Below are 27,251 nucleotides of genomic sequence, written 5' to 3'. Positions count from 1 at the left end.
TTTAGTTTTCAAATATTTTAAGTTTATTCCAGATTTAAGTATTAGATTTGAATAATTCTTTAGATTGCATCATAAATTTATTAGAAGTTAGCTATTTATGACAAATAAGTAAAGTATTGTAATCGCGAAAAATTTCGATTTTCATATTTCAAAGGAAATTTGCATTTTGATTAGTTCCATCCTGACGCTTACACGTGCGTATGTCGCATAACTTCACCATAAAATGCTGAAATTTTATATTTGAAACTTATGACTAGTTTTAGCGCGACGTGTGTATTCATGTATATCGCATAACTCTAAAACGGTAAACCGTAAAATGTTGAAAGTTTCTGTATGCGATTGCTATAACACCTAGTTGTGCACCTCCCTTCTTATTGCAATCGGCAGTTCCAAATGGGCATTTTGAAATGGAAGAGCCCATTTTCTTTTCAAACGAAATAGGTTTAAATGAAGTTTAGCAAAAAATGTGTTTAATTTATTTGGTGTACAAGTCATGTGATGTCCGCATCAGATTTTTAAGATGTTTCAAAATAAATAAATATATGGTTTGAATATCAAACGATCTCAAATATATGAGCTTTATTTGTTTGTAAATATTTTACAGGAAAGATAAGAAGTAATCTAAACAGCATATCTTGAAGAGAAACACATTAAATACACTTTTTTAAAGCAAAATTTAAAGAATAACTGATTAAATTTTCTTTAAATACCTTTTGTAAAATATTATATATGAAACCAGATATTGTTTTCAGAAAGGCAAATCGTAGAGTGATTAGTTTTTTTTTGATGCTGCGGACGTGAAAAATGAGCAATGCACTCGCCGGGATTCGAACCCGGACCTCCCCTTTTTTTTTAGTTCGGACGGCACTGTTTGTGGAGGAGACACGTAAAAAATGAGCAAAGCCCTAGCGAGGATTCGAACCTTGGACCTCTCTAATATACGCCGAATGCACTACATTACACCACGAAGGCATGCAGAAAGGAGGGAGAAAATACCTTATAACTTTAAGGAGGAAAGTATTGTTTTAAAATGAATATCGCACAATAATTTGCGTCTTAAATTGTCTTTCTGAAAAATACTTTTTGTAATATTCATTCTATAGTTCATCTAAAGCAATATTTCTATACATAAATTTGATATTCTTAAAGTTATGTTATCTAAATATATTTATAAGCAGTCAGTTAAAACACAATATAACAACTGCACCAGATCTACGTAAAGATCCATTTCTATCGTCTATTTCCATATATTCTATTATTCGTTCCTGTCTATTCTATGATCAGCCAAAATAGAGTTATAATTATCCTCTTGAATATTTGAACAGGTAAAATATGCCAATATGGCATATGCGAACAAGTAAAATTATTTCATTACTGTAAGGGATGTTGAATGTGAAACTTCTTTTAAAAAAGGCAGCAAAACATATGACAGTTTTAGATTTAGTTTAATTTATTTGATTACGGCAAAGTAAGAAAGTGTTATCTTACTAATGAAAGTATGTCTTCGTGGAGAACTTCCCAAGAGAAATTGGCTGGTATTGAACTACAGAAGGAAAATCATCGAAGCGTCCATGCAGTCAACCTGTTTCCCAGAACTTAATTCCGGGTCCAACTACCAGTGTTCAACGATATTACCGCTCGACCATTGGCTAGCCCATATGTATTTAGGAAAATGTGACTTTGCGTGCTATGTTAAATTTTTAAATCTATGTGACATGCAAATTATTTAGCCGATGCAATGCAATTGCAAATTATTTAATGACTCGATTCTTGTAGTTTTCTACGAAACTGAGTTTTCTGATGGCCGACTGGATAAGACCACAAAATCTGGTCCTTCGATACGAATTCGAATCATGGCGTACAGCCTAGCTACATAGGAACTTTTTAGGATTTCTCTGCGTGTGAAATACAATTATGAGCCAAGTTTCCTTTCAGAATCTTCCACGAAAGCATTCCACTTCTTAGTCAGATGATTCAAGAATGTTTCATCGTTTTCAATTAAAACAAACAAGCTTTTTAGGAAGTACGACGTAAAGTATACATTAATCATTTATTTTTTCCAAAATATTCTTATTAAAAATCTATTTAACAATGATTATTTTGTTTATATATCCTAGTAAATTATGAATATTTTTTTACTTTTTTGTTATCTCTGTTTCTGTGTATTATAAAAATTCAAGCATTCAGAATTTAACACAAAAATAAAATCTTTCCGTAGTAACAAATATAACGTTTGCAGTCGAAATTATGTAAGAAAAATACAATATTTTTTTTACAGCAACAGTATGCTTTGGCTTATTTGACTAATGTAAAGCATTCTAGGGCTATCTGCCTGAAAGTAGAGATGCCTTCGTTGGAGGACTTTTTAATAATTCAGGATTAGTATTCCATTATTTCAATACCAAGACTCCTCCTGAAATCTTTGTTATAAATATTAAAATTTTAAAGCCTTAAATCATAGTAAATACAGTTTCTGAAACTTATTATATTCATACAACTGCTTTGCAGTTGAAGAACACTTTCTATTTTGAAATTTCTTAAAGTTAAATTTCGTAAATTAGTATATATAGATAAAATGATTTATATAGCATCTAGATATAATACGAAATTTTTTTGGATTGAAAAGGTGACGATCGGTTTAGAATCAACAAGTTAAAAAATAATCGAACATAATATCCATTTGGAAATACATTCCATATAATTTTCGAAGTTAAGATGTCCAACAAATCATGTAATGCTGTCGTGCTGGTACATTTATAAAGACTTACCCTTTTCAGCCTTGCGTCCCCTGGTGGTACAAGTAGTAGCAGGTCCAATTAGTAAACTGAAAGATCTATGATTCGAATTTCAGTCTTTAAGAGAGGAGAATATATGGAATTAACAGCACGTCCAGCTGAATAAGTTTGGAGATTCATGATTGTGTTCAAGGCCTCATCAATATGCCGAACAGTTAAGACCTCTGAATCTGAATACTGGTAGTTCGGCCTGGTTTGAGTTCGATCTCAGGCGAACGAGCTGACTACATGGTTGGTTTTCGTGGTTTTCCTCATGTGTAATATGCTAGATTTCTTCAGAATATCCTCTACGAAGGCATCCCTCCTCTTAGGTAGATAGTCTTCATAGCTTTCCTGTATTTAAAAAACCGAACCCGCCATGTCTGTGAGCCTGCCGAGTGCGTTGTTAAGTTTACCTGTTTCATGGCTTTAACCACCTAACGGATTCTATATATTATTATTATCAATGAATTCCTCTCAGGAAGTTGTCCAAAAATGTATTAACAGCATAGATTTTTTGAAGATATTTTTCTTTCTGAGAAAAGTACTCAGTAAAAAGACGGATTTCGAATTTGAAATTTTTATCATATTCGGTTAGTAAATTAATTGATATAATGTTATTAATGTTACTACTTAGTTATCTATGCTTTCATTGTAAACCCTTTAAGGACATATTATAAAGGAAAAATTGTTTTTGTTCTTTTTTTAAGTTCCTCTATGCATTATATTAACAAATAAAGCAATATTTACGTTATTGCTGCCTTACAAGTACTTATACAATAAAATAAGCACTGTAACACAGCAACAACGATTAAATGCCTTCTTACATAACAACCCCGCCCACCAGTGGCCGAGCGGTAACGTCGCTGAACACTGGTAGTTCGGTTCGAGGTTCGAATCCTGCGAACGGACTGGCTGTATGGGTGTTTTCGTGGTTTTCCTCATGTGTAACGTGTATACGTGCAAGTTTCCCTTAAAACGTCCTCCACGAAGGCATCCCTCCCTTAAGGCAGATAGCCCGCGAGTGCTTTGCCGTAATCTAATAAACCAAATAATACATAACAACTCCAATTAAAACTACTAACTAAAAACAGCAAATGAATTTCCCAAAATGTAGACTTTTCTAGCATGTTGTAAAGTCAGCTTTAAAATATTTTGGAAGAGCTAGTCAGAAATTATGTGAAAGGAAGTGACTCCAGTTTTCATTTTTACAAACTTTCGTATAATATATCAATTTATTTTAAGCCATTTTAACCAGTAATTACAACTTAATATTGTTTCAAATTAAAAATAATGAATGGAAGCATTCACAATGCTCGAGCACAGTATATTTAAAACAGTACAAGACTTTGCTAGGAACCTTTGTTAGGAGGAAGCAACTGATTGAAAGCATGTGTTCAAATTATCACATCTGCCATTTATGTTGTGAGAAAAGGTACGTCTTTTGTATGAGTATGTTTAAAAACTTGTTTTTCCGTTCTGTGAGTAAAGAAGTCCCCCAGGGGTGTAATTAGGCGACAAATCTGAACTGCTGCAGTTCTTCAAAAACACGAAAACTGAATGTACTTACGATGACGTTACTGAATGATCAAAGCCATCCGTTATTGTGAACCATTTTAAGCTTTCCTTTAGAAATACAGAAGGTTACATGAACAGATTTTTTACACATCTACAGCTATTCTTTTTTAATCACTGTCATTTAACATAAATGTAAAATCAATCAATATTTAGTCATTTCTTCCGGTAGCATGTCAAAAAAAATTTCTCTCAAGTCAAATGTTCATGGTTGAAGTTGCTATGTGTATTTCTTTAATTTAAGCTATGGAAGTTAAAAACACGGCGATCATTTGAATATGTGAAAACAAAGTTATGGTAAAATACTTGATCTCTAGTACATGAGATTAAATTTAAAAAGTCGTGTTTTGTCTAAAATAATGATGTCTTGCAAAATCTTTTCGATAATATGTGACGATTTTAAGGACAAGCTTTTTTTACTGCTTAGACCTATGAATCTTGGGCATAAGGCTCTATGATCAGTTCTCGCTGACTAAAGAATGTAGTACTTTAATAAAGAAATTAAAATAGGATTAGCTTTTATTATTTCGGTAATAAAATAAACTAAACATTAAAAAAAAAAAAAAAAAAAAAGTTCGTGCTTTTTTTCTTATTAGTATTTAGTTTTTATTATTTAATTACTGATATTTTTTTAATTCAAATTTGTAACTCCTAGAAAAGTTTCGGGTTACATTTCAGAAACTCAGATGTTACGCTGTATAGTATTTTAATAATTTATGTAACAAAATATGAAAATTTTAATTCAGCTCTTCGTTGCTGCTTGTAGTTTCATTGCATTGAACAAAGTAATATATATTACGTAAAGCATGAGCACACAATGAAATCAAACTTATTAAAATTTTTTCTAATAAAAATCACATTCATATCAATGTACATTAAAAGCATTGGACGATTTAAAATGCATCAGAACAAAACTTCAGGAAACCAGTATAAGCGACGAGTATTGTTCCAAAAAGAATAATTAAGTCGCTATTACTCGTATTTACTATTAAATTAGTTTGCGTTTTATAAACCCCTATCAAGAATACGCTTATTATAACTTATTAAAATAGACTATTGATTTTCTAATTTTTATCTGACTTATTGCTTAAGTAATGTTATTCTTTATATGCAATTGCATGTAATTCAGGTTAACTGAATGCAGTACTATTCGGTTCGCACGAATTAATTGAAAGTTTTTAACTTGCCGGTTTTATGCATCTACATAATCATAAGTAAATTTATTTAAATAATGCAAATATTTTGAAATGCTATTTTTTAATTGAATTCACAAGCATTTTGCATATTTCTGAGCATTTAGTTTGAAATCTAAAGGATATTTATGAAAATGTTATCTGTTTAAACATAGTATTGGGAAAATTTTACGTGCTGCTTATTTATTTAATGAAGAATGTTCGCGTCAGTCTGTCGTATGTCTAAACACTTCCTTGACGATAAAACGTAGAGGTCTAAAACGAAGAAGAGCAACCCTCTTAAACTCCTACTGCTGAGAGTTGTCAGAGATCTCCAGGGTTCCAAAAATAAGGGGAGCGGGAGAAATCTGCACGATCGCTTTAAGGCGATCATAACGCTTTCGAGGTCTTCACCACTGACCGCCTAGAACCGTCAGTAACGCTTTCGAACACTTTTCCAGTGACCGCCTAGAAGCGTCGTTAACGCTTTCGAGATAGGCCGTCTTGACCGCCTAAACCCGGTCATAACGCTCAGAGGGTTAAATATAGTCTCAATTCATAGACATATACACATATTCGGTTACGAGGTAATATATCTTTTTCTTGGAAAAACGATACGACATCTTCCTCACTTCTGAGTAAATTAAAATCTGCCAACATGTTTTTACATGGTTTAAATTGAGAAACGTCTACTACGATATTAAGCTGTTCATCAAGTTCGGGAAATAGAAGTCAAAAGTGAAAGTGCCATTTTTTACATAAATGCTTAAACTGAAATATGACTATTATGATATAACGCCGTTTAATATAATTTTATAGTTTATTGCGGATGTCGCGAGAATCAAGTAGTGTCAATTATTTCTGTAAAATCAAACAAAACATTTAAAAGGATATCCATGAACAAAATTCAATAAAACGTTATTACCAAGCATCAGATGGTAGAAATGACTTATAAATCATCAATATTTGAGTCATGAGGTATCAAATGTCAACTCTTTAAAACTCGCACCAAGAAAGATGGAAATGGTTCATATTCATTTGCCTTGTAGTATTGATTCATTTGACTTACCTCTCTAACCTTCCGATGGATAACTATCTTATGCCACTGGTTGTCATCGAATCGAACTTTCGAGGGACGAACAATCTTTTCGACGTGTCCTGAGCCCAGTTTGGTGTGGACGGCAATTCCACCCTTCTCCAGGGCCACGTGCAGGAAGTATTCGCTTCCGATCGTGTGAGGGCCCAGGTCTGCTGTAAAGAAAAGGAGGCCGGCCGACTGCCGACTCCGGAATTGCAAGGAGACCTTATCACTCCAACTGACCAGTGGTTCGCCTCCGCTTCCCCGGACGTCGAAATGAAGATATTCCTCGCCGGTGAAGGTGGCTTCGGAGGGTGGGCGTTCTGAAAAGAGAGGAAACATTCATGAACATACGAGAAACTAACAGCATTACATTCTGAATCTTTAAAGAACAATTCATGAAGTTCGTGTTTTATGACAATAGTTCGTGTTTTATGACCGCCTCATCCGTGACCATGAGCGCAAACACGCATGCGTCATTCGGACGGAGTTATTTTGAAAATAGGGTGGAAAGATGGGGACTTTCTTTCCTTTCAGCATATAAATTCTCTTTCTCCGAAGGTGTTCACGCAACCTTTCACGTCTCAGTAAGTAATAACGCATCTTTTGGACGAGTCTATGTGTTTTGGCAGAATGCCAGCCAATGTTGCGTTTGAGATGATCGAACTATACTGCTTATCATAAGCCTACAGTACTTTCCTTTTATTTTTAGTGATATTTAAAGCATACCGCAGAAGTATTTTCTTGAAGCTGAAAATTAACATTTTTGAAATGTTTACCGTATTATTGTAAATTTATAATACTTGAATCCTTTTATTGCGCTGTTATTTTTCTGTACAGTAATAAGCTTTTAGTTCATTAGAGGTGTTTCCCTGTGAGCTAAATTTAATGTTGAAGCAATTTTTCTCATACATCTTCATTTAACGAACAAATGAAAGCATAGGAGAATTTTATTTTCGCGCCATCGAAGAAAGCAGAATCGAGAACAGAGAAGAATATTTTCAACGGAGATTGTACGAAATTTGTAACTAGATTTCTGAAGTTTTGACGAATGTTTGAAAATCGCAAGATTTTTTTACACTTTTTGACATTTATGATCTTAAAATTTCATCATTTGAAAATATACAGGATATAACGTTTCAAAATTTCCACAGATTGTTAAACAATTTATTCGCCCTTTTCAAAACAAGAACGGCAAGGAAGTATTAATTTAGGGAATTTCTACATTTAAAAAAAAATGTGGTACGGTCTGGACGCAGACGAACGAAAAAATTTTCTCGAGGAAAAAATTACTTTCGTGTTTGCCAGTTTGCTGCTCTTTTAATGACAAAGACTGCCATTCTTGCACTGTTAATGAGGAATTAGCGATATTCGTTTCTTCATTTTAGCTTCGAGAAAAATGCTCGTTAAACTGTGTTATTAAATCCAATTTCCGAAACTGAATATTCAAATATATTTCTTCATTCTTTGAGTAAATTATCATTGATACGTATAGCTGAGATTAAAAAAACAGAAAATAAAATGCGATTAACGATTAAAACGGATAAGTATGTTTTTTGTTCAAAATTACTTAACAAAATTAATTAAAATATAAAATCTGGAAGCTTCCAGATTTAATGTTATGCAGCAAACGAGTGTTTTATTTTCCTTTTACAGGTACATACACGTTTCGAAAGCATTCAGATTAACGCCATATTAGGCTAAAAATAATATTTAAAAAAAACCTCATATTTTTTAAATTTCCGATAGACAGTCGCGTGCGCTGGAAATAAAAGTGTTTTATTCCTTACGTGTTGCCACTGCTCGCTTTGAAATTGTCGAGATTTTTGATAAAACATTTGTTAAAGCTTTACAACATATGAAAGAGACAATAAAACCAATTCCCAATTCTGGATTCCAGGTGACCATGTCCGCGTGAAGGAGTATGCTATTCAATATTCGATGAATGTAGGTAGCGTCATTTTTCACAGTAAGAGAAACATGCCTACATTCAGGCAGATTCTATATTATTTAATTTCTTTTAGTATAATACACGGCGATAATATTTGGTGGCAACAATCTGAAAGCGATACAGCCGTTTACGACGATTCGGTGCAAAATACCGTTTCGATATTAATCGACCTTCTGAGCTGACGCCCATCGGAGCTAAAAAAAACCTCCATTATAAAGTTTCAGTGCATCGAAAATACTTAAAGTTTCAAATCACTCTTTGTTTCAGAAAAAAAAAAAGACATTCCTAAAAATGAAGGTCACTGAACCTTTAACACAAAGTTAATGTACAGAAAACAAGCGATATTTCACAACAGGATACCACCTATTGTTGTCGAAACATATACAATGTCAAGGAAAGGAAAAGAATCCGACAATTCGTTCACATCTCTTCAATTTAAAATCTCCACCGAAGCTTTTTGTTCTTCCTTATTTTGCGAGAAGTTTGCAAACAAAAATACAGAATCTTTAGAAAGTGATTACCGAAAGAACTACAAAGGGATCTTCGTTTTGGTTTTGTTTCTGTTTCTTCACCACTTACGATGGCAACAGAGGAGAAAGAGAAGTTAAAGCTTTTGAAATTCTTTCGGTAAATCAACCGACGAGTGCGAAGTAATGTCCTACTTTCTGCACACGAGCTTCCATTAATATCTTTTATATTTGGTCGAATAGTTTCATTGTAAAAGTGGTTTAAGATGGATATATACTCGTTGTAGCATTTTATTACTTGTTTCTTAAAAAAGCGAGATGAAGGAGAATTAAGCCTCTTGTTTTGCATTTTATTAAAGGTGTGCCATTGTCAATTTATTTCTAAAGTTGAGTTTGTTTTACTTCCTTGTACGAAATAAAAGAAGCATTGTAACCGGAAACATTTCGGGTATAATATTTCAACGAAAATGCATATTTTGACCCCTTTCGAATCCATTTAGACGTTTTCTGTGTGACATCTGTGCGTACGGACAGAATAAAGGGTTATTTTTTACAAAACGAATTATAATATGGATTCAGAAAGGATTTTTTTCACCACGTACCATGTACCTACGTAGAAATGTATCTCACATACTCAAAAACGATTAGCCGTAGAACATTGCAATTTTCTATATTACACTGCTATAGCCAACGTATATATTATTGCGTGCGTTTCTGATAAAAAGTTAATAAAATTTATTCTCATCACAAGAAATAAAACAAATGCTGAAATTTTTCCTCAAATATACTCACACAGTACCACAATATCACAGAGTAGTTATATTTTAAACTACTTAAGCGTTAAATAGAACGCATTCTAAACCGAAAGAAATCTAATCTGATCTCACCGCGAATTCGCTACAATCAACAACTAAATGAACATCTAAGCTGAGATGTTTCTCTCCGGCTTTTATAACTTTTAAATCGGCCGCACGAGACAATTTTAGCAATTTCTGGAAAGCAAAAAAGAGTAGAACTACGGTTACACTATAAGGTATTTCTCCCACATTCCTAGCGTGCCTTCGCGGTGTGGAGGTTTGCACGCGGGGCGCGTATTCCAGAGGTCCGTGGTTCGATTCTCGGCAAAGGCGTTGCTCATTTTTCATCTCTCCTGCTCCGAAATAACCTAAATCTATTTGAATTAAATGTAAATTAAAAGAGATATTTATTTATTAAATGTTAAATGCAAGTGCTCTTGTATTTTTAATTTTCAGGAGTAGCTTTTCCTTAATATTTGTCCCGAGCTGTACTGCACGGGAAATAAAACAATTTTAATTATAATTCTATTAAATATCTTAACTAAATATGAAATACGTAAGAATATATATTACACTAGCAGCTTCGCTGCTATCCTTTGTCTGGCTTTTAAATGTACCAGAAAAATGGCTGAAGGGAACACCAAACGTTAAATTTAAAAACTGCGTAGAATTTTACTCTGCAGAACAACTTCATAAAAAAAGTTATTACGTATAACAAAATTACAGTGAAATAACCAATATCCCTTAATACAAATATTAATTATTCTAATAAATAAGTAAACCAACTTCCGTTTGCAAAATCTTAAGAACTCAAATGTTATAAAGGAGGTTAAGGACTTTGTTTCCTAAAAAAATCACTCAAAACTTTTCAATATCTTAACAGTGAAATGTGCAATAAATAATATAAAAGAATACAAAAAACAAAAAATTCTGAAAAGCAAAGTATAATTAATGATATTTTATCTAATATTTTCAAGAGAAAAAAATTACAATGAAATAAGCCATATCCCTTAATACAAATATTAATTATCCTAATAAAGAATTAACCAACTTTCCGTTGAAGAAAACAAATCATGCAAAACTTTTCAATATCTTACAAACAGTGAAATAAGCAAAAAGTAACATGAAAGCAACTCAAAAAACATAAAATTCCGCGCAGAATTTTACTCTACAGAACAATTTTATCAAAAAAAGATCAATAAAAATGTATTATATATATATATATAGTCGGAAGCTTTATTTAAAAAATTTTTAAAAATACAAAATATTATCATTTTTCCAAAATTCTTTTTGTAAAAGCAGTCGCAAGGTTTAAAGTTTAACGTGTCCAAAAATCAAAGAAAAATAAACTGTACATTTCTAAAAATAAACGTTGTTAGAAAAAATCCCGTCGAAAAGGTGTTAAGCTACCTTTGTTAAATAAATTCGTATTTAATCGATTTATTGAAACTCGAAATTTATTTTAAGTTCGTAAAATAGCTAAAAGCCTACGTTTCATGACGATGTGAAAATGGAGTGTGTAGAGTAAAATCTCGCTTTCCTATAGCCCATTATGTCTCAAAATGACGCGATTTCGTCACAAAACATAAAATTAAAAAAATTTTTAATTCGAATTTCGAAAAAATCGCTTCAAGGTGCACTGGCTCGTGTCTAGATGCATCCATGTACCAAATTTCGTAGCCGTGGGTCTATTAGCTTACGCGCAGCGCGAACGAAAGACACACACACAGACAGACAGACTCTTTCTTTTATTATATGTAGAGATAAGTATGCTAATGTGCATCGCATTTCTTCACGACACTTCCCATCCCGAATGCAGAACGAGCTGCTAATGTCACGAAAATGCTGTGACGTTCAACAAATCTTTGGTGTATTTAAATGACTGCAATAAGAGATCCATTTATTATCATCAAAAAAGATAACAAAATTTTAAAACATGGTTCAAAGAATCTAAAGAATGCTTTTCAAAGGGATTTATGATTGTTGCTGGTTATAACAAATTAAAGTTAATAAGCATGGAGCCACACGTTAAATTAAAATTAATAAGCATGGAGAAGAATGCTAAGATCAACTCCGATTATTATCGAAAACATATTTTACAACCAATCTTCAAATACGAAATTCCTTCACTTTACACTGTGATCAATTCTAATATTTTGTGCATCTCCAAATCAGATGATGATGACTCAGTGAGTTCACTAATTTTAGCACTTTTACATTTTAAACAATATTTTAAATACTGTTACGAATTTGGTATTTAAAAAGCTAATGTTAGTTCAATTATAAATTAAATGGTTTTATTTCTCGCGCAGTGCAGCGCGTGACGAATATTAAAAGAAAGCTAAGCCGGAAAATTGAAAATACAAGAGCGCGTGCATTAAATAAATAAATATCTCTTTTTGATTTCGAGAAAGTACTGGAAAATTCTAGCGCGTGATTTTAAAATCTTATAAAAGGAGGAAAACATCTCAGTTTGTAGTAGTTGCTTGCTTAGTTTGTTGTTGTTTAGAAAACTGCTCTTGTTGATTGTAGCGAATTCGCGGATTAGCGTTCTTTAGCTGTTTTGAATTACGTTCTGTTGGATATTTGAGTAGTTAAAAGTTAACTACTGTGAGATATTGTAATACTGCATGATAATTTGAGAAAAGTTAAGCATTTTTGTTCTGATAATAATAAATTTTTGTTCATTTTTTTCATCGGACTTGTGCATTCATTTCATAACGAACCCGTACGCACGCAACAATTTTTGGTGTCAGGAGTGGGATTTGAATGCCAATAACAAGAGCGATGGAAGAACAATTGAGACAGCTCATTAGTGCTTTTGCTGCATTCCAAGAAAAGATGGAAGCTGGCCAAGCATCATTTAAAGAAGAGATGAAAGACTCTGTTAAAGCAGAGATTAGATCCGTTAAAGCAGAAATGAAATTGGGCCAGGAATCCGTTAAGGAAGAAATGAAATTGGGCCAGGAATCTGTTAAGGAAGAAATGAAATTGGGCCAGGAATCCGTTAAGGAAGAAATGAAATTGGGCCAGGAATCCGTTAAGGACGAAATGAAAGCCGTTCAAGCTGGTCAAGAAGAAATGAAAAGAGAAATTACTTGCATAATAGAAAATAAATTTGAAGCTATGGAAGGCAGAATTGACGCAGTTGAAAATAAAGTTGGACATATTGAAGAAAGAGTTTCTTCGGTGAAAGAAGAAATAGAAGAAAGAGTTTCTTCTGTAAAAGAACATATAGAAGGGAGAGTTTCTGCTGTGTAGGAACGAATTGAAGGAAGAGTTTGTGCCGTCCAACACCAAATAAAACAACAAATTGATGAGAGAGTTTCTGCAGTTGCCAAAGAAATGGATACTTTAAAGAAATTCGTAGCGTCGGCAGGGAGCAGGAGTGATGATTTTAAATTCTTACCAATGCCTGCTCGTCCACCTCTGAAGCTATCCACATATGATGGGAAGACCTCCTGGCAGGTGTATAAGACACAAGTTTCTATCGTGGCGGATGCGAATGGATGGGATTCCCAAGCTAAGGCCTGTCATCTCGCCGCTTCTCTAAGAGCCGACGCAGCGGATATCCTTCAGACTCTTCCCGAAAACAAAAGGTTAGGTTTCGAAGCTCTGTCCGGCGCCTTGGAGTTGCGCTTTGGGGAGAAGTGTTTAAAAGACTACAGCAGGCTCCAATTAAAATCTCGTCAACAGAAGCCTACCGAAACACTTCAGGAGCTCGCCGCGGATGTTGAAAGGCTGTCCCATCTCGCCTTTTCGGAATGCCCGACAGAAACAAAGGAAATCCTGTCCTTGCAATACTTTATCGACGGCATCCGAGATACCGAAATACAGAAAGCTCTACGAATGGCGGATGTAAAAGATTTAAAAAGTGCTCTAGTGTACGCCATGAAATTTGAGGCAGCCCAGCAAGCCACCCGTCGAGACCGCCATCCAGTCAGAGCTGCTCAAGTCCAGGAGCCAGGGGATCAAGTCACTGCTCGTCTAGACGAAGTAACTAGACAACTGAACGCCTTGAGACGGAATATTGGTGACAAGAAACCGACCGTTAAGTGCTGGAACTGCGGTGCTGAAGGACACATCCGACGAAACTGCAGAACACCCCAGGGCACGGATGCTAAGACCGCTCCTAACAAACAGCAGGGAAACTAATTAGTGGCCATCTCGCGGGGCGGAGGTTGCCAGATCATGAAAAGCCCCAGTTTAAAGTGCTTCAGATTTCTGCAGAGAGAGGCGGCAGTAATGGACTTTTCATAATAGGACAGTTCCCCGCAATATGACGATAGATACAGGAGCCAACGTTACCATCATCCGAAAAGATTTGGCTCAACAACTGGGAAGCAAACTTATCTGGACGCCGCCCTGCGTTACCCTACAGACTGTGTCCGGTGAGAAGATCAACATCGATGGAAAAGTAAATGCTAACATCACGTTTGAAAGTGCCGCTTACCATCACACGGCATATGTAGCAGAGATCACTGATTCTTGCATACTCGGATTGGACTTTCTAGGGAAATACAATTTTTCCTTGGACTTTAAAAATAACGAATTGCATTCTACATCTGAGGACATAGAGTTATTTGGAGTCAATGATGAAGTTAAATCTGTCCATAAAATCATAGCACAAGACAATATCACAATACCGGCAAGAACAGAAATTTTACTTCCTGGATCCATAGCCGAAAACAGAAATTTCCGCTACGGCATCATAGAATATCCCAATAATTGTAATATCCCAAAAGGAGTATTAGTAGCCTCAACACTCGTCGACCTATCCAGAACGGTTATCCCGGTGAGAGTCGCCAATGTAACTGAAAAGTCGAGAGTTATTAAGAAAGGTGAAGTGGTTGCAACATGTACTCCAGTAACCAGCGTTGAAAAAAAGAGTAACATCCCAGAATCCGTGTCCTCAGAGAGCATTACATCGGAGTTATTGCAGAATGCACAATTAAACGATAAAGAGAAAAATGCTGCCGATCGCGTCATTAAAGATCTTCAAGTTGTTTTCTCCCGCTCGTCTTCTGACGTGGGTCGAACTAGTTTGACACAACATAGAATAGATACTGGCGATCATCCCCCGATCAATCAATATCCAAGACGTCTACCGTTTGCTAAACAGGAAGAGGTGCGAACACTGTTAAAAGATATGGAAGAAGGCGATGTCATCGAGCCTTCAGCGAGTCCATGGGCATCTCCCATCGTTCTCGTCAGAAAGAAAGACGGCTCAACAAGATTTTGCGTTGACTATCGCCGGTTAAATGAGGTTACGAAGAAAGACAGTTACCCTCTTCCTAGAATTGATGACATTCTACACACTCTTTCTGGAAGCAAGTGGTTCTCAACCCTTGATTTAAAGAGTGGGTATTGGCAGGTAGAAATCCATCCTGATGACCGAGAAAAGACGGCATTTACTACGGGACAAGGACTTTGGCAGTTCTAAGTGATGCCGTTTGGACTGTGTAATGCGCCGGCAACATTCGAACGTCTTATGGAGACTGTTTTGAAAGGCCTTTCTTACGAAGCCTGTCTGATATACCTGGACGATATCATCATCGTCGGAAAGAGTTTTGAAGAGCATCTAGAAAATCTTAGAAAGGTGCTTCAGAAACTGAAAGAGGCCAATCTGAAGCTGAGTCCTGCTAAATGCAAATTGTTCCGAAAGGAAGTGACTTACCTGAGACATGTCATCTCTGCAGAAGGTGTGCGCACGGATCCTGAAAAGGTATCAGCGGTTAAATCCTGGAAACGTCCCGAAAATGTCCATCAGCTGAGAAGCTTCCTAGGGCTTTGCACCTACTATAGGAGATTCGTGAAGGACTTTTCTTCCATCGCAAGACCCCTTCACAAGCTGACAGAGAGCAACCAAAAGTTCTTGTGGACAAAAGAATGCGAGGATGCATTTAACAACTTAAAGGAAGCTTTAACATCTGCTCCAATCCTGATGTATCCTCAGCTCGACAGACCATTTATTGTCGACACCGACGCGAGCAATGAAAGTGTCGGTGCTATTTTGTCCCAAGAAATAGACGGCCAAGAACGTGTAGTAGCTTACTGGAGCAAGTGCCTGTCTAAACCGGAGAGGAATTACTGTGTCACAAGGAAAGAGTTGCTCGCCATAGTCAAAGCTGTAGAACATTTCCATCATTATCTATACGGGAGAAAATTCCTCCTCCGCATGGAGCATGCCTCATTGGCCTGGCTTTTAAATTTCAAGAATCCTGAGGGTCAAATAGCCAGGTGGATACAGAGACTACAAGAATATGACATCACTATCCGTCATCGTAAGGGATCATCACACGGAAACGCCGACACCCTGTCTAGAAGACCTTGCCAAGAAAGCTGTCGATATTGTTCCAGGGTGGAAGCGAAATACGAGCTGCTGACTCCGGTCGCAAGACAAATTACAACATCAACATCGGCTGATCGAGAACCGTGGAGTGATGATGAAGTCAGGAAAGACCAGCTGGAAGACCGCGACATTAAAGCCATAATTGATTTAATGGAGTCATCAAACAGAAAACCTACCTGGCAGGACATTTCTATCTGTAGTCCTACAACCAAACACTATTGGGCACTCTGGGATTCACTTCACATTCGAAACGGCGTCTTATACCGGAAATTCGAATCGGATGATGGGAAGACGTTCCGATGGCAACTTATACTTCCAAGATCCCGCATTCCTGATGTCCTTAAAGAGTTACATAGCACCCCTACTGGAGGTCACTTTGGAATAATGAAGACCTTGCAGAGAGTTCGTGAGCGCTTTTACTGGAATAATGCAAAGGATGACGTGCAAAAGTGGTGCCGATCTTGCGATGCCTGTGCAGGTCGGAAAGGACCGAGGAAACGCAGCCGAGGCAAGCTGCAACGTTACAACGTAGGAGGGCCATTTGAACGTATCGCCTTTGACATCTTGGGACCTCTGCCACGAACTACTGGTGGCAACAAATACATACTCGTTGTCATTGATTACTTCACCAAGTGGCCTGAAGCGTATCCTATTCCTGATCAAGAGGCTGTTACAGTAGCTGAGGTGATGATACAGCACTGGATTTCCAGGTTCGGAGTGCCTCTTCAGTTACATTCCGATCAGGGAAGGAATTTTACCTCGGTAGTAATCAAAGAACTATGCAAACTACTCGGCATTGACAAGACCCAAACGACGCCATTACATCCCCAGTCGGACGGCATGGTAGAGAGGTTCAATCGAACCATCCTTAATAACCTCTCATTAGTGGTTTCCAGAAACCAGCAGACTGGGACAAGAAATTATCGCTGTTTTTACTGGCTTACCGCAGTACTGTCCACGAGACTACCGGCTATTCTCCATCACAGATGCTCTTCGGTCGTGACCTTCGTCTGCCTTGTGATCTATTGTTTGGCCGCCCTCCGGATGCTCCTTCATCGTCTGAGGAATATATTCAAGATCTCCAGGCCCGGTTTGAAGTGATGCACAATTTTGCACGAGAGCGAGTCAACTTGGCGACGGAGAAGATGAAGACCCGATACGACACAAGAGCTACTGAACATCAATTCCACGAAGGAGACAAGGTGTGGTTGTGGAATCCGACTCGACGGAAAGGACTTTGTCCGAAATTAAAGTCACCTTGGGATGGGCCGTACACAGTCCTAAACAGGCTGAATGACGTCGTGGTTCGTATTCGTAAGTCTTCGAACTCTAAACCTAAAGTCGTTCATTACGACAGGTTAGCTCATTACTATGGCCATAGTACATAATGTAAATAATTGTAAATAGTATAAGACCATGGTCCATTAAGTTTTTAAATGTGTATTTGATTTGTATTTGATAGCATTTGATTTGTTTTATGTATTGCATTTATTGTTCACGTTGTTTATTATTGTAATGTAATGCTTATTAATGCATTTATGCCACAGTTGTAAGTTTAGCTTCCTGTCCAGGGATTTTACTGCCCGGTACGTGCAGTCCTTGGGAGGGGGGCAGTGTTACGAATTTGGTATTTAAAAAGCTAATGTTAGTTCAATTATAAATTAAATTGTTTTATTTCTCGCGCAGTGCAGCGCGTGACGAATATTAAAAGAAAGCTAAGCCGGAAAATTGAAAATACAAGAGCGCGTGCATTAAATAAATAAATATCTCTTTTTGATTTCGAGAAAGTACTGGAAAATTCTAGCGCGTGATTTTAAAATCTTATAAAAGGAGGAAAACATCTCAGTTTGTAGTAGTTGCTTGCTTAGTTTGTTGTTGTTTAGAAAACTGCTCTTGTTGATTGTAGCGAATTCGCGGATTAGCGTTCTTTAGCTGTTTTGAATTACGTTCTATTGGATATTTGAGTAGTTAAAAGATAACTACTGTGAGATATTGTAATACTGCATGATAATTTGAGAAAATTTAAGCATTTTTGTTGTGATAATAATAAATTTTTGTTCATTTTTTTCATCGGACTTGTGCATTCATTTCATAACGAACCCGTACGCACGCAACAATACTATATACAGAGCGTATTCTTAGGCCGACGCCTTCTACATGAACAAACTTTATTCTCTCACAACTAAGCGAGCAACAGCGCCCCCTAGCCTTTTTCTTCAAATTACCCAACACTCCCCACCTGAACTCGGTGGAGAGTTCATCTTTCAATAATATATTCTAGAATATTCAATTAATATTTCGACAATAAATCCTGGAGAAATGGTCTATAACAAACATGCATACATAATTATAAGCACATAAAATTTTACAAAACATTAAATGATACCTATCAGCAAGGTCAGGAGAATCAAACCTAAAAATACAAAATACAAACATTAGTTAAGTTCCATATTATATAACAATTGTATAAGCCTTTTTAAGGTACCAGTAGGTGTTTTAATTATGCAAGATCTTATTTTACCATCTCTGCCTGGCATTAATTCCAAAATTTTACCTATTGTCCAAAGATTTCTGGGATGTTTGTCGTCATGAATCAAGACAATATCGTTGATTTTAAAGTGAGATGCGTTAGAGTGTGGAGGACAAATATTGGCAGATCTCAGATTAAAAAGATACTCTGATCTCCAACGCTTCCAAAAATGATTTAAAATATCTTGATGGTATTTATATCGTTTAATAATTGAATTTCTTGATCCAATCAAATTATTTGATGTTATTTTATTAGCAGGCAGAGATAGCAATCGTCCACCAACCAGAAAATGAGAGGGTGTTAGTGGAGAAGGTTCATTGGGATCGGTAAACACGTAGGTAATTGGTCTATAATTAATCATTGCCTCGATTTCAATGAGCACTGTTTCAAGCTCTTTCACAGTAAGGGATGATCGACCAATAATTTTTCGCAAGCTGGATTTTATGGTTCGTACCATACGCTCCCAAAACCCTCCCCACCATGGACCCCTCTCAATAATAAATTTTCAATTTATGCCTCTAGCAGAAAATAATTCTTTCACAGATTAGTCACTCAAAGTTTTAAAAATATGTTTTAGTTCTTTATCAGCTCTTTTAAAAGTCTTGGCATTATCGGAGTACACGGTGGTACACAGTCCTCGGCGAGCTAAAAATCTTCGGAAAGCTAGCAAAAAACTTTCAGCGCTGAGAATAGTTACTATCTCTATATGTAAGGCACGAGTGACCGCACACGTTAACAACAGCATGTAAACTTTACCTTGCTTGTCTTTCGTAAAAAATGGACCGGCGAAGTCCAACCCGGTCACAGCAAATGGAGGCGCCTCTTGGATTCTGTCTGAAGGAAGTGGAGCGATATCCTGTACCCCATGATGAGCACTATATCGTTTGCATATCACACATTTGCTGATGATAGTCTTAACACGCTGTCTTCCCTTAATGATCCAATATTTGTCTCTGATCTGAGTTAGTGTCGAATTAACTCCAGCATGGAATACCCTTTCATGCGAGTCCATGATGATCAACTCGGTAAACTTGCATTTTGAGGGTAATAGAATAGGATGTTTTAAATTCTCGTGACAGTCTGCAAATTGAATGCGACCTTTCAACCGAAGAATTCCCTCCTCATCAAGCCTTGGATTAAGGGAGTAGATGGAAGAATCAAGAATTGATTTTTTATTTGATAACTTAATTATTTCCGCTTGATACGATTCTCGTTGCGTAATTTTTACCCAATAATGTTCAGCTGCTTTAATCTCAAAAGTACTTAAAGGTCCATTCCCTGTAGACCTTTTCCGAAGCCTCCCAATAAATCTAAATACATAGGCAGTAATTCGAAGTAATTTTCCTAAAGAACTGAATTTTTCTATATGCAAAATTGGGGATTCAATGTTAATTACAGGTGCAGTCAAAATAATACTTTTTCTTAACTCCAACGATTCTAAATTTGGTTTTAATTTCTTTTGTTTTGGAAAGTTTTCAATAGGAAAACTTAACCAGTGTGGCCCATGCCACCACAGATCATTCTTAACTAGTGACTGAGCACTAATTCCTCGAGTTAGTCAATCGGAAGGATTTTGTTTTCCTTCGCAGTGGTTCCACAATTTTTTGTTGCATATACTCTGTATTTCTGTAACACGATTGGCGATAAATGGTTTCCAATTATTTGGCGAACCTTTAATCCAAGTAATGGCGATTTCGGAATCACTCCAAAAATAAACATCCTCAATTAAATCACCAAACAATTTTTTTCAAATATTCATACATTCGAGCGGCCACGAGTGCTGCCATTAACTCTAAACTAGGAAGCGTGATTGCTCTTAAAGGTGCAACTCTGCATTTCGACATGATAAAGGAAGTTTTAATTTTAGAATCACTCGTACAATATCTGAAATATGCGATGGCCCCATATGCTTTAGGACTAGCGTCCGAAAATAGGTGAAGGCTTATATTCATTGGATCGTCATCAAAGAAATTTCGCTGTATCGATATTTCAGTTAAATCATTAAGTTCCTCCCGCCAAATGTTGAATTTGTCCTTAATCTTTGCAGGAAGGACCTCATCCCAGTCAGAACCGGAACACCAGATTTCTTGCATAATAATTTTCGCCCGAATAACAAAGGGTGCAATAAATCCAAATGGATCGTATATTTGGGCGATGCTTTGCAAAAGTTTCCTTTTTGTAGCAAAATCGTTTCCAGTAGAAAAGTCAATTAAATTTTTTAAATTTTATATCGTCTTCAATGGAATTCCAAATCATGCCTAAGAAATTCGATTGACTAGATAATTTATTGTCAGTTTCCTTAATTCCAATGAGACCCATAAATCGTTTAATGCTTTAGAATTAGTTCTTAATTTTCTGAAATTCATCCCAGCATCCTTAAATATGTTAACCGCATCTACAGATAACCGATATTCATCTTCAACCGTTCCTGCTCCAAAATATAGATCGTCGACATAGACAGAAGAATTTAACATTTGGAAACTGTCCTGTATTTTATCTTTATATTTTCGAATGTGATATTTTATAGTGGCGGCCAAAATGAAAGGAGATATAATCAAACCGAAAGCTACGCGACACATTTGCATAATCTTAAAGGAGTCATTATTTTCATTAAACCAAAGAAATTTTAGAAATTTTCTATCACCTTCAGCAATTCCTATCATCAAAAAGGCTTTTTCAACGTCTCCACAAAACGCTATCTTAAACTTACGAAAATTTAACATAATGTCTAGTATATTTGGATTTAGATTAGGTCCCGATTCAAGGCAGTCATTTAACGAATTAGTGTCCTCTGTCCTTGAACTAGCATCGTACACAATACTTACCTTAGAAGTTTCACTAGGTCGTATTACTGCTCGGTGAGGCATAAAATATCCCAAATTTGTATCATTATTCGGACATTCCTCCACAATTCCTACTAATATCTGGTTCTCAATTATATTTTTATATTCCTGAAAAGTCTCCGGAGTTTTACTTAGTTTATTGTGAAGGTTTGCGAATCGTTTCTTAGCTACCTCAAAATTATTTCTTAGATTATTCGGACTGTATTTCCAGATTAAATTTGCCTCATATCTTCCGTTTTTAAACTGCAAATTTCTTTCAAACTGGTCTACTATTTCGCAGTCAATATCGGAATAATCATAAGAATCATTAATTCCCATATGTTCTAATTCCCAAAAACCTCTTAAATCTTTCAACACAACAGTGTTTGTCATTACCGCTAAATTTTCAAAACAATTTTTGTTTGTTTTATTTTTCTCGATTCCTGCGGCAACCCAACCAAACACAGAACTGACTGAGTACAACCCTTCAGATATTTTAATTCTTTCAGAATAAACTACATTCCAGAATTCATCCCCCCAATTAATATCTCAACATCTATGTTATTTTTTCTTGCGCAATCGGCGATCTGCAACCCCATATGCTCCATGAAGTCTGCAATTTGTTTACTAGGCACACTGATGGACGCCGAGGAAATAACATCCGAGATCAAACATTCAATTTTTATTTTATTATTTTGTTTCCAATTCTGAATTTCGATTTCAACGACCGGATAGGAATGATTCATTGCCTTCGTCGCACCAAATGAATAAACAGAAAGTCTTTCATAACGGATTGGAGTAAGTTTTAAATGGTCGGCCAATTTTTTCGTTATAAAGGATCTGTGACTGCCTTGATCAAGAATTAATCTAGTTAATTTTGATTTATACTTAGAACAAGCATAAACTATACAAGTTTGTAATAATATTTCCCTGGCATTACAGTCATTATTATTATCACCTTGAGGAACAGAAGCAATCAATTTTAAGTTTTGAAATTTATTTCTTTCCTCAGAATTCAAAGTCAGAGATTCAGTTTCATTTTTGGAATAACCTTATTCCGACCTTTTGTTTACGAGGGATTTATTAGTACAAATCGATTCATTGTGATACATACCGCCACATTTATTACATTTAATTTTATTTCTGCACCTTTTTGATGTATGGAATTTTTTAAAACAAGAATAGCAGCGGTTTTCGGATCTTAGTTTCTTTAATTTATCAGAAACATTCACTTCGCATTTAAATGACTCGTGCAAATTATCACAAAAGATGATTTTCGGTTAACTGCAGTATGAAATGCAGCCGTGGGTGTATTTTTTACATATTTTCTAGTTTCATATTTTGATTGATCGACTCGCGGAGGCACAGGATTTTTCCTTTCGCTTAATACTAGATTTGAAACTTCCCTGCATTCTATTTCCGTTTTAATAAATTGTGTTAATCCGAAACTTCAACTTTATCTTTCGATCCTCTTTGCCGATTAAATTCCAAAACTAAATCGTCCGGAATTAATTTTAATAATATTGGAATTAATAAATGCCCATATGAGCCAGAAGTTACTTCTAAAATTTCCAAATTACGAATCGAAACTTCTAATTCGTCATATAATTTACGTAAAGCCTTTACGTTAGCAGAATTTTTAACGGCTTCTAAATTGAGAATTTTATTCATGAATGAATTAATGATCAGGTCTTTTCGACCATATCTGTCCTTTAGTAATGCTACACAACTATCCTAATTACTTTCTGTTAACTCAAAGCCTGACACAACATTCGAAGCTTGTCCCGTTAAGAATGTTTTTAAGTATACAAATTTTTGTATTTTTGAAAGCGTTTCGTTTTTATGTATCGAATTTTCGAAACTATTCCAAAATTCATTCCATTGTTTGGGGGTCTCCCCAAAATTTATCAATCATTAATTTTGGTAATTTCAGCGTACTACTCCCACTAGAACTGGAACTTACATGTAAAATTCCATTACCACTAGACTGGTTTAAATCAGAACTTTGGGGATTCTTCGCTGGCGGTTCTGCGGTAACCGCACCTAGAAACTGCTTAATTTGACTACAAGCAATTATACATTTGTCATTGTATTCTTCGCTTATACTACAATCTTCTTCAATTAAGTTAACATCAATTAACTCTTGTATTTCATCATCAAGCGTTCTCAAATTATTTTTCTTTTCGGTTAATAATTCAAACAATTCCCGTAATTCTTTAATCGAATTTTCCTCCCCTTCAATTTTTAATTTATCTTCAATCACTTTAATTAACCTAGTAACAGACGATCTCAATGTGGAACGTTTACGTTTCAACCTATCTAACTTATCTTCCATTTTATTTAATTTAAATACACCCACGACAGCAATAATAAATACTTACTAATGTACTACAAATAATCACTAAATAATTAATTTAAGATTTCCCTACCTTTATTTGGAATTCCATGGTCCCTCGAGTATGAAATATCCATTGAAATCGAAACACTTGGATCGAACACCTAAAATCTTCACAAAGCCTTAATTCCTTACGCCGATGCACCATCTAATAATTTTTTGCATCTCCAAATCAGATAATGGTGGTTCAGTGAGTTCACTAATTTTAACACTTTTACATTTTAAACAGTATTTTAATTACTATATACAGAGCGTATTCTTAGGCCGAGGCCTTCTACATGAACAAACTTTATTCTCTCACAAATAAGCGAGCAACAGCGCCCCCTAGCCTTTTTCTACAAATTACACAACATCAATCAGAAAAACTGCACCAAGACAAAGGAAGCAGCCACACGTCAAAAACTACTGTTCATTTCCTGGAAAAGAATGGAACAAGAAACTGGTATCAAGACCCATACCCTTCATTTATATCTCTACAAAATCTCCATATCTGATGTCATTTGTCAAAACGTCGACCTACAACCTCCTTAGACTTCGTTCGAGAAAGCTGTTTGAGAGCAATGGGATGAAATACATCTTCCGATACGACAAAATCCTCTAACATCTTGGAAATGACAGTGTAGAAAGATAGTGAAGGATAAGAGCTAACGAATAGAATGTTTAAAACAGAAAAATTTTAAGTATTTCAGTAAATACTACACTGAAAATCGTCTAAAAATGTGCGAAGAGCCTCTTTGTAAAGTCGTAAGGTTAGCCACATACCTTGCCAAATGACGCGATATCACAAAACATTATTCTCGCCCACACTGGTAACATATGCCTTCTTTGATTCAATTTTACTTTAATAATGTGTCTAATTTAAACACTTTCATGATAAATTTTATAAGCCCTTTTTTTTCAGAATTGTATAAATTAATTATCTTCTCCGTCGTATAATAAATACATAAATGGTATTAAATTCTTTTAGTCCAAAGGGGCAATTTGTCCAGAAGGACTATTCATTTCGTTTTGGGCCCACTAGCGGCCGAGCGGTAAAGACGCTGAAAACTGGTAGTTCGGTCTGAGGTTCGAATCCCGCGAACGGGCTGGCTGCATGGGCGTTTTCGTGGTTTTCCCCATGTGTAACGTGTATACGAGCCAGTTTCCCTTAGAAAGTCCTCCACGAAAGGCATCCCTCCCTTTAGGCAGATAGCCCTCGTGTGCTTTGCCATAATTAAATACACCAACACCAACACCATTTCGTTTTGGCATTTTCCGTTGGTTCACTATAAATGTCAGTTCACTTTTCAAATTGTTGCCACCAAATATTACAACCCTGTGTTATATTTAAAGAAATTAAATAGTGAACAATCTTCATAAATGTATATACGTTTATTGCATTGGAATAAAACAAGGTACCTAGAGCCATCCTGTTAGAGAGTGAGATCCGTCGAAAGAATTATGGACTGTAATCAATTATAAGAATTTATTCATCAATAGAAAGGCACATGGGCCTTAAGGATCAGAGCGATACGCTCTTGCTAGCGCTGATGGCTATTACAAAGAGATGACGTGTTCAAAGGAACAACCGCTCTGCTCGCGGTCTACAGAAGTGCTGCTGGTTAAAGGGGGGGGCCCTCTAGTGAGATGAATTTTACAACAATAGGATGGGACGGAACACATCCAATTCTGAATAGCGTACGTTTCCACCCGAATATGGGCATCTGGAAGCCCAATTGTTTTAGCGAGCAATGGCAACGCTGTACGGAAAAAAATACATTTTTGTCTCCAGTGCGCGAGACTGTGTATCGGAAATTCTAAAGATGGGGTCATTTAAAAATTATTTTGCGATATTGCTGTTGAACTGAATTGTATGGCTTAAATGCCAGGAACATGCTATTTAATAAATAAAGGTAACACAAAAAATGTTAGAAAACACCCCTCTGGACGTAATTTTAAAACTGAAACCTTTCAGATTTTTTTTCCTTTAATTTTGAATGGTAAGGAATAATTCCCAAGATTCCGAATAAACCAACCTGAAATCGCCAAGAAATTGTACAAATATGCATTTCTCATTGCGAATGGAAACAATACCTGTTACTTTTAAATGAAACAAAATTCTATCGTACAAATAAAGCTAGATACCTTTCATACAACTGCAGTCTTGTTATAGAATTTTACAAACATAATCTAATTTTACCTTTCGTAAAGATGATAATGTAGACAGAAAATTAAACATTCTGAAGATGAAATACGCTCAGCATTATAAAGACTTTTATTAATTATATTAATGTTATAAATATTTCTTGTTGCTCGGGAAAAATACCATAATACTTTGTTATTTATAAGTATGGTGATGAATGACCTTGAGTATCTATCTCAAAAACAAATCCTAGCTCTGTTTAGACTTGGTGGCGCCAAAGAAGGTCGCAGCACTGGAAAAAACTGTCAGAAATGACAAAATTTAAACACGAAAGTCTCCAGTTTGATAAGAATTTTAACGACTAAAAAAAGTCTACTTAGTTTTTGACTGAAGTTTTCATGGAATTTCAAATTTTTAGATAATGCGTTTCCATAGATAGGTGTTCAGTTTATTTTTAGTTTTCAAGATAGCCAATAATTGCTTGCTGTATCTTCGGAAGTAAGCTGTACAGATGAAAATATGCAGTTTCTTGACTCAAGTCTATTTTCGTAGGTTTCAAAGGTTAAATTCAAGTCTTTCAGATACTAAATGGAAGTATAAATGGGTAGAGTAGTGGAGTTACATTGATGCAAGAACATGAAAAATGTGTAGTGGATTCGAACTCCGGACCTCCCGAATACGCATCGAGCGTGCTTCCAGTTACACCAAGAAAGCATGAGCGCCACTTATAGAGTCTTTTAGAATTTTTCCGAAAGTATATAAATAAAAACGAAAAGTATATAAATATATGTTTATTATATATATATATATATATCCACTCTGTTACTCTGCTCAGTGATCTCAGTTTCTTTATTCTTTTATGTTTGTAAATTGTCCATATTTTGCTTTAAAAATTGATTGAATTGCGTTTTTCTTATCTTCCGGTTAAGGTTTTTTTCCCTTTATTTAATTTTCGTGCAATATTTTTAAAATTATCAACAATTTAAAAGTTTTTTAAGTGCGGCTAAGCCTAATTATTTTACTACGGCCGCCATATTTGTTTACATTTGAAACTTATCAGAACAGTGGATTTATTGCCAATCTAGAGAAACTAAGCTTCGCAACAACAACTATAAATTGCGAATTAAATCATGCTTAATCCATTCTGGAATTTATTCGAGGAAACAAGTGTTTAAGATTTACTTCGTAAATTTTAATATAGATATTTTAAGTTTTT

General features: G+C 35.5%; 1 protein-coding gene across 1 annotated transcript in view; it reads right to left on the bottom strand.

Annotated features, from left to right (window-relative positions):
* LOC118201240 (neurexin 1-like) overlaps positions 1-27,251 on the bottom strand; it is a 567,570-nt gene that overhangs the window by 161,653 nt on the left and 378,666 nt on the right. The window contains exon 5 of the mRNA XM_085822212.1: positions 6,591-6,922. Coding sequence (XP_085678338.1) covers positions 6,591-6,922 — 332 coding nt within the window. The remainder of the gene's footprint in view (positions 1-6,590; positions 6,923-27,251) is intronic.

The sequence above is a fragment of the Stegodyphus dumicola genome, chromosome 1, assembly GCF_044657685.1.
Source record: "Stegodyphus dumicola isolate Sdum_Otavi_A_Nest chromosome 1, ASM4465768v1".
NCBI classification, from domain to species: domain Eukaryota; kingdom Metazoa; phylum Arthropoda; class Arachnida; order Araneae; family Eresidae; genus Stegodyphus; species Stegodyphus dumicola.
The sequence above is the reverse complement of the archived record's forward strand: the minus strand, read 5'-3'. Positions and strand labels throughout refer to the sequence as shown.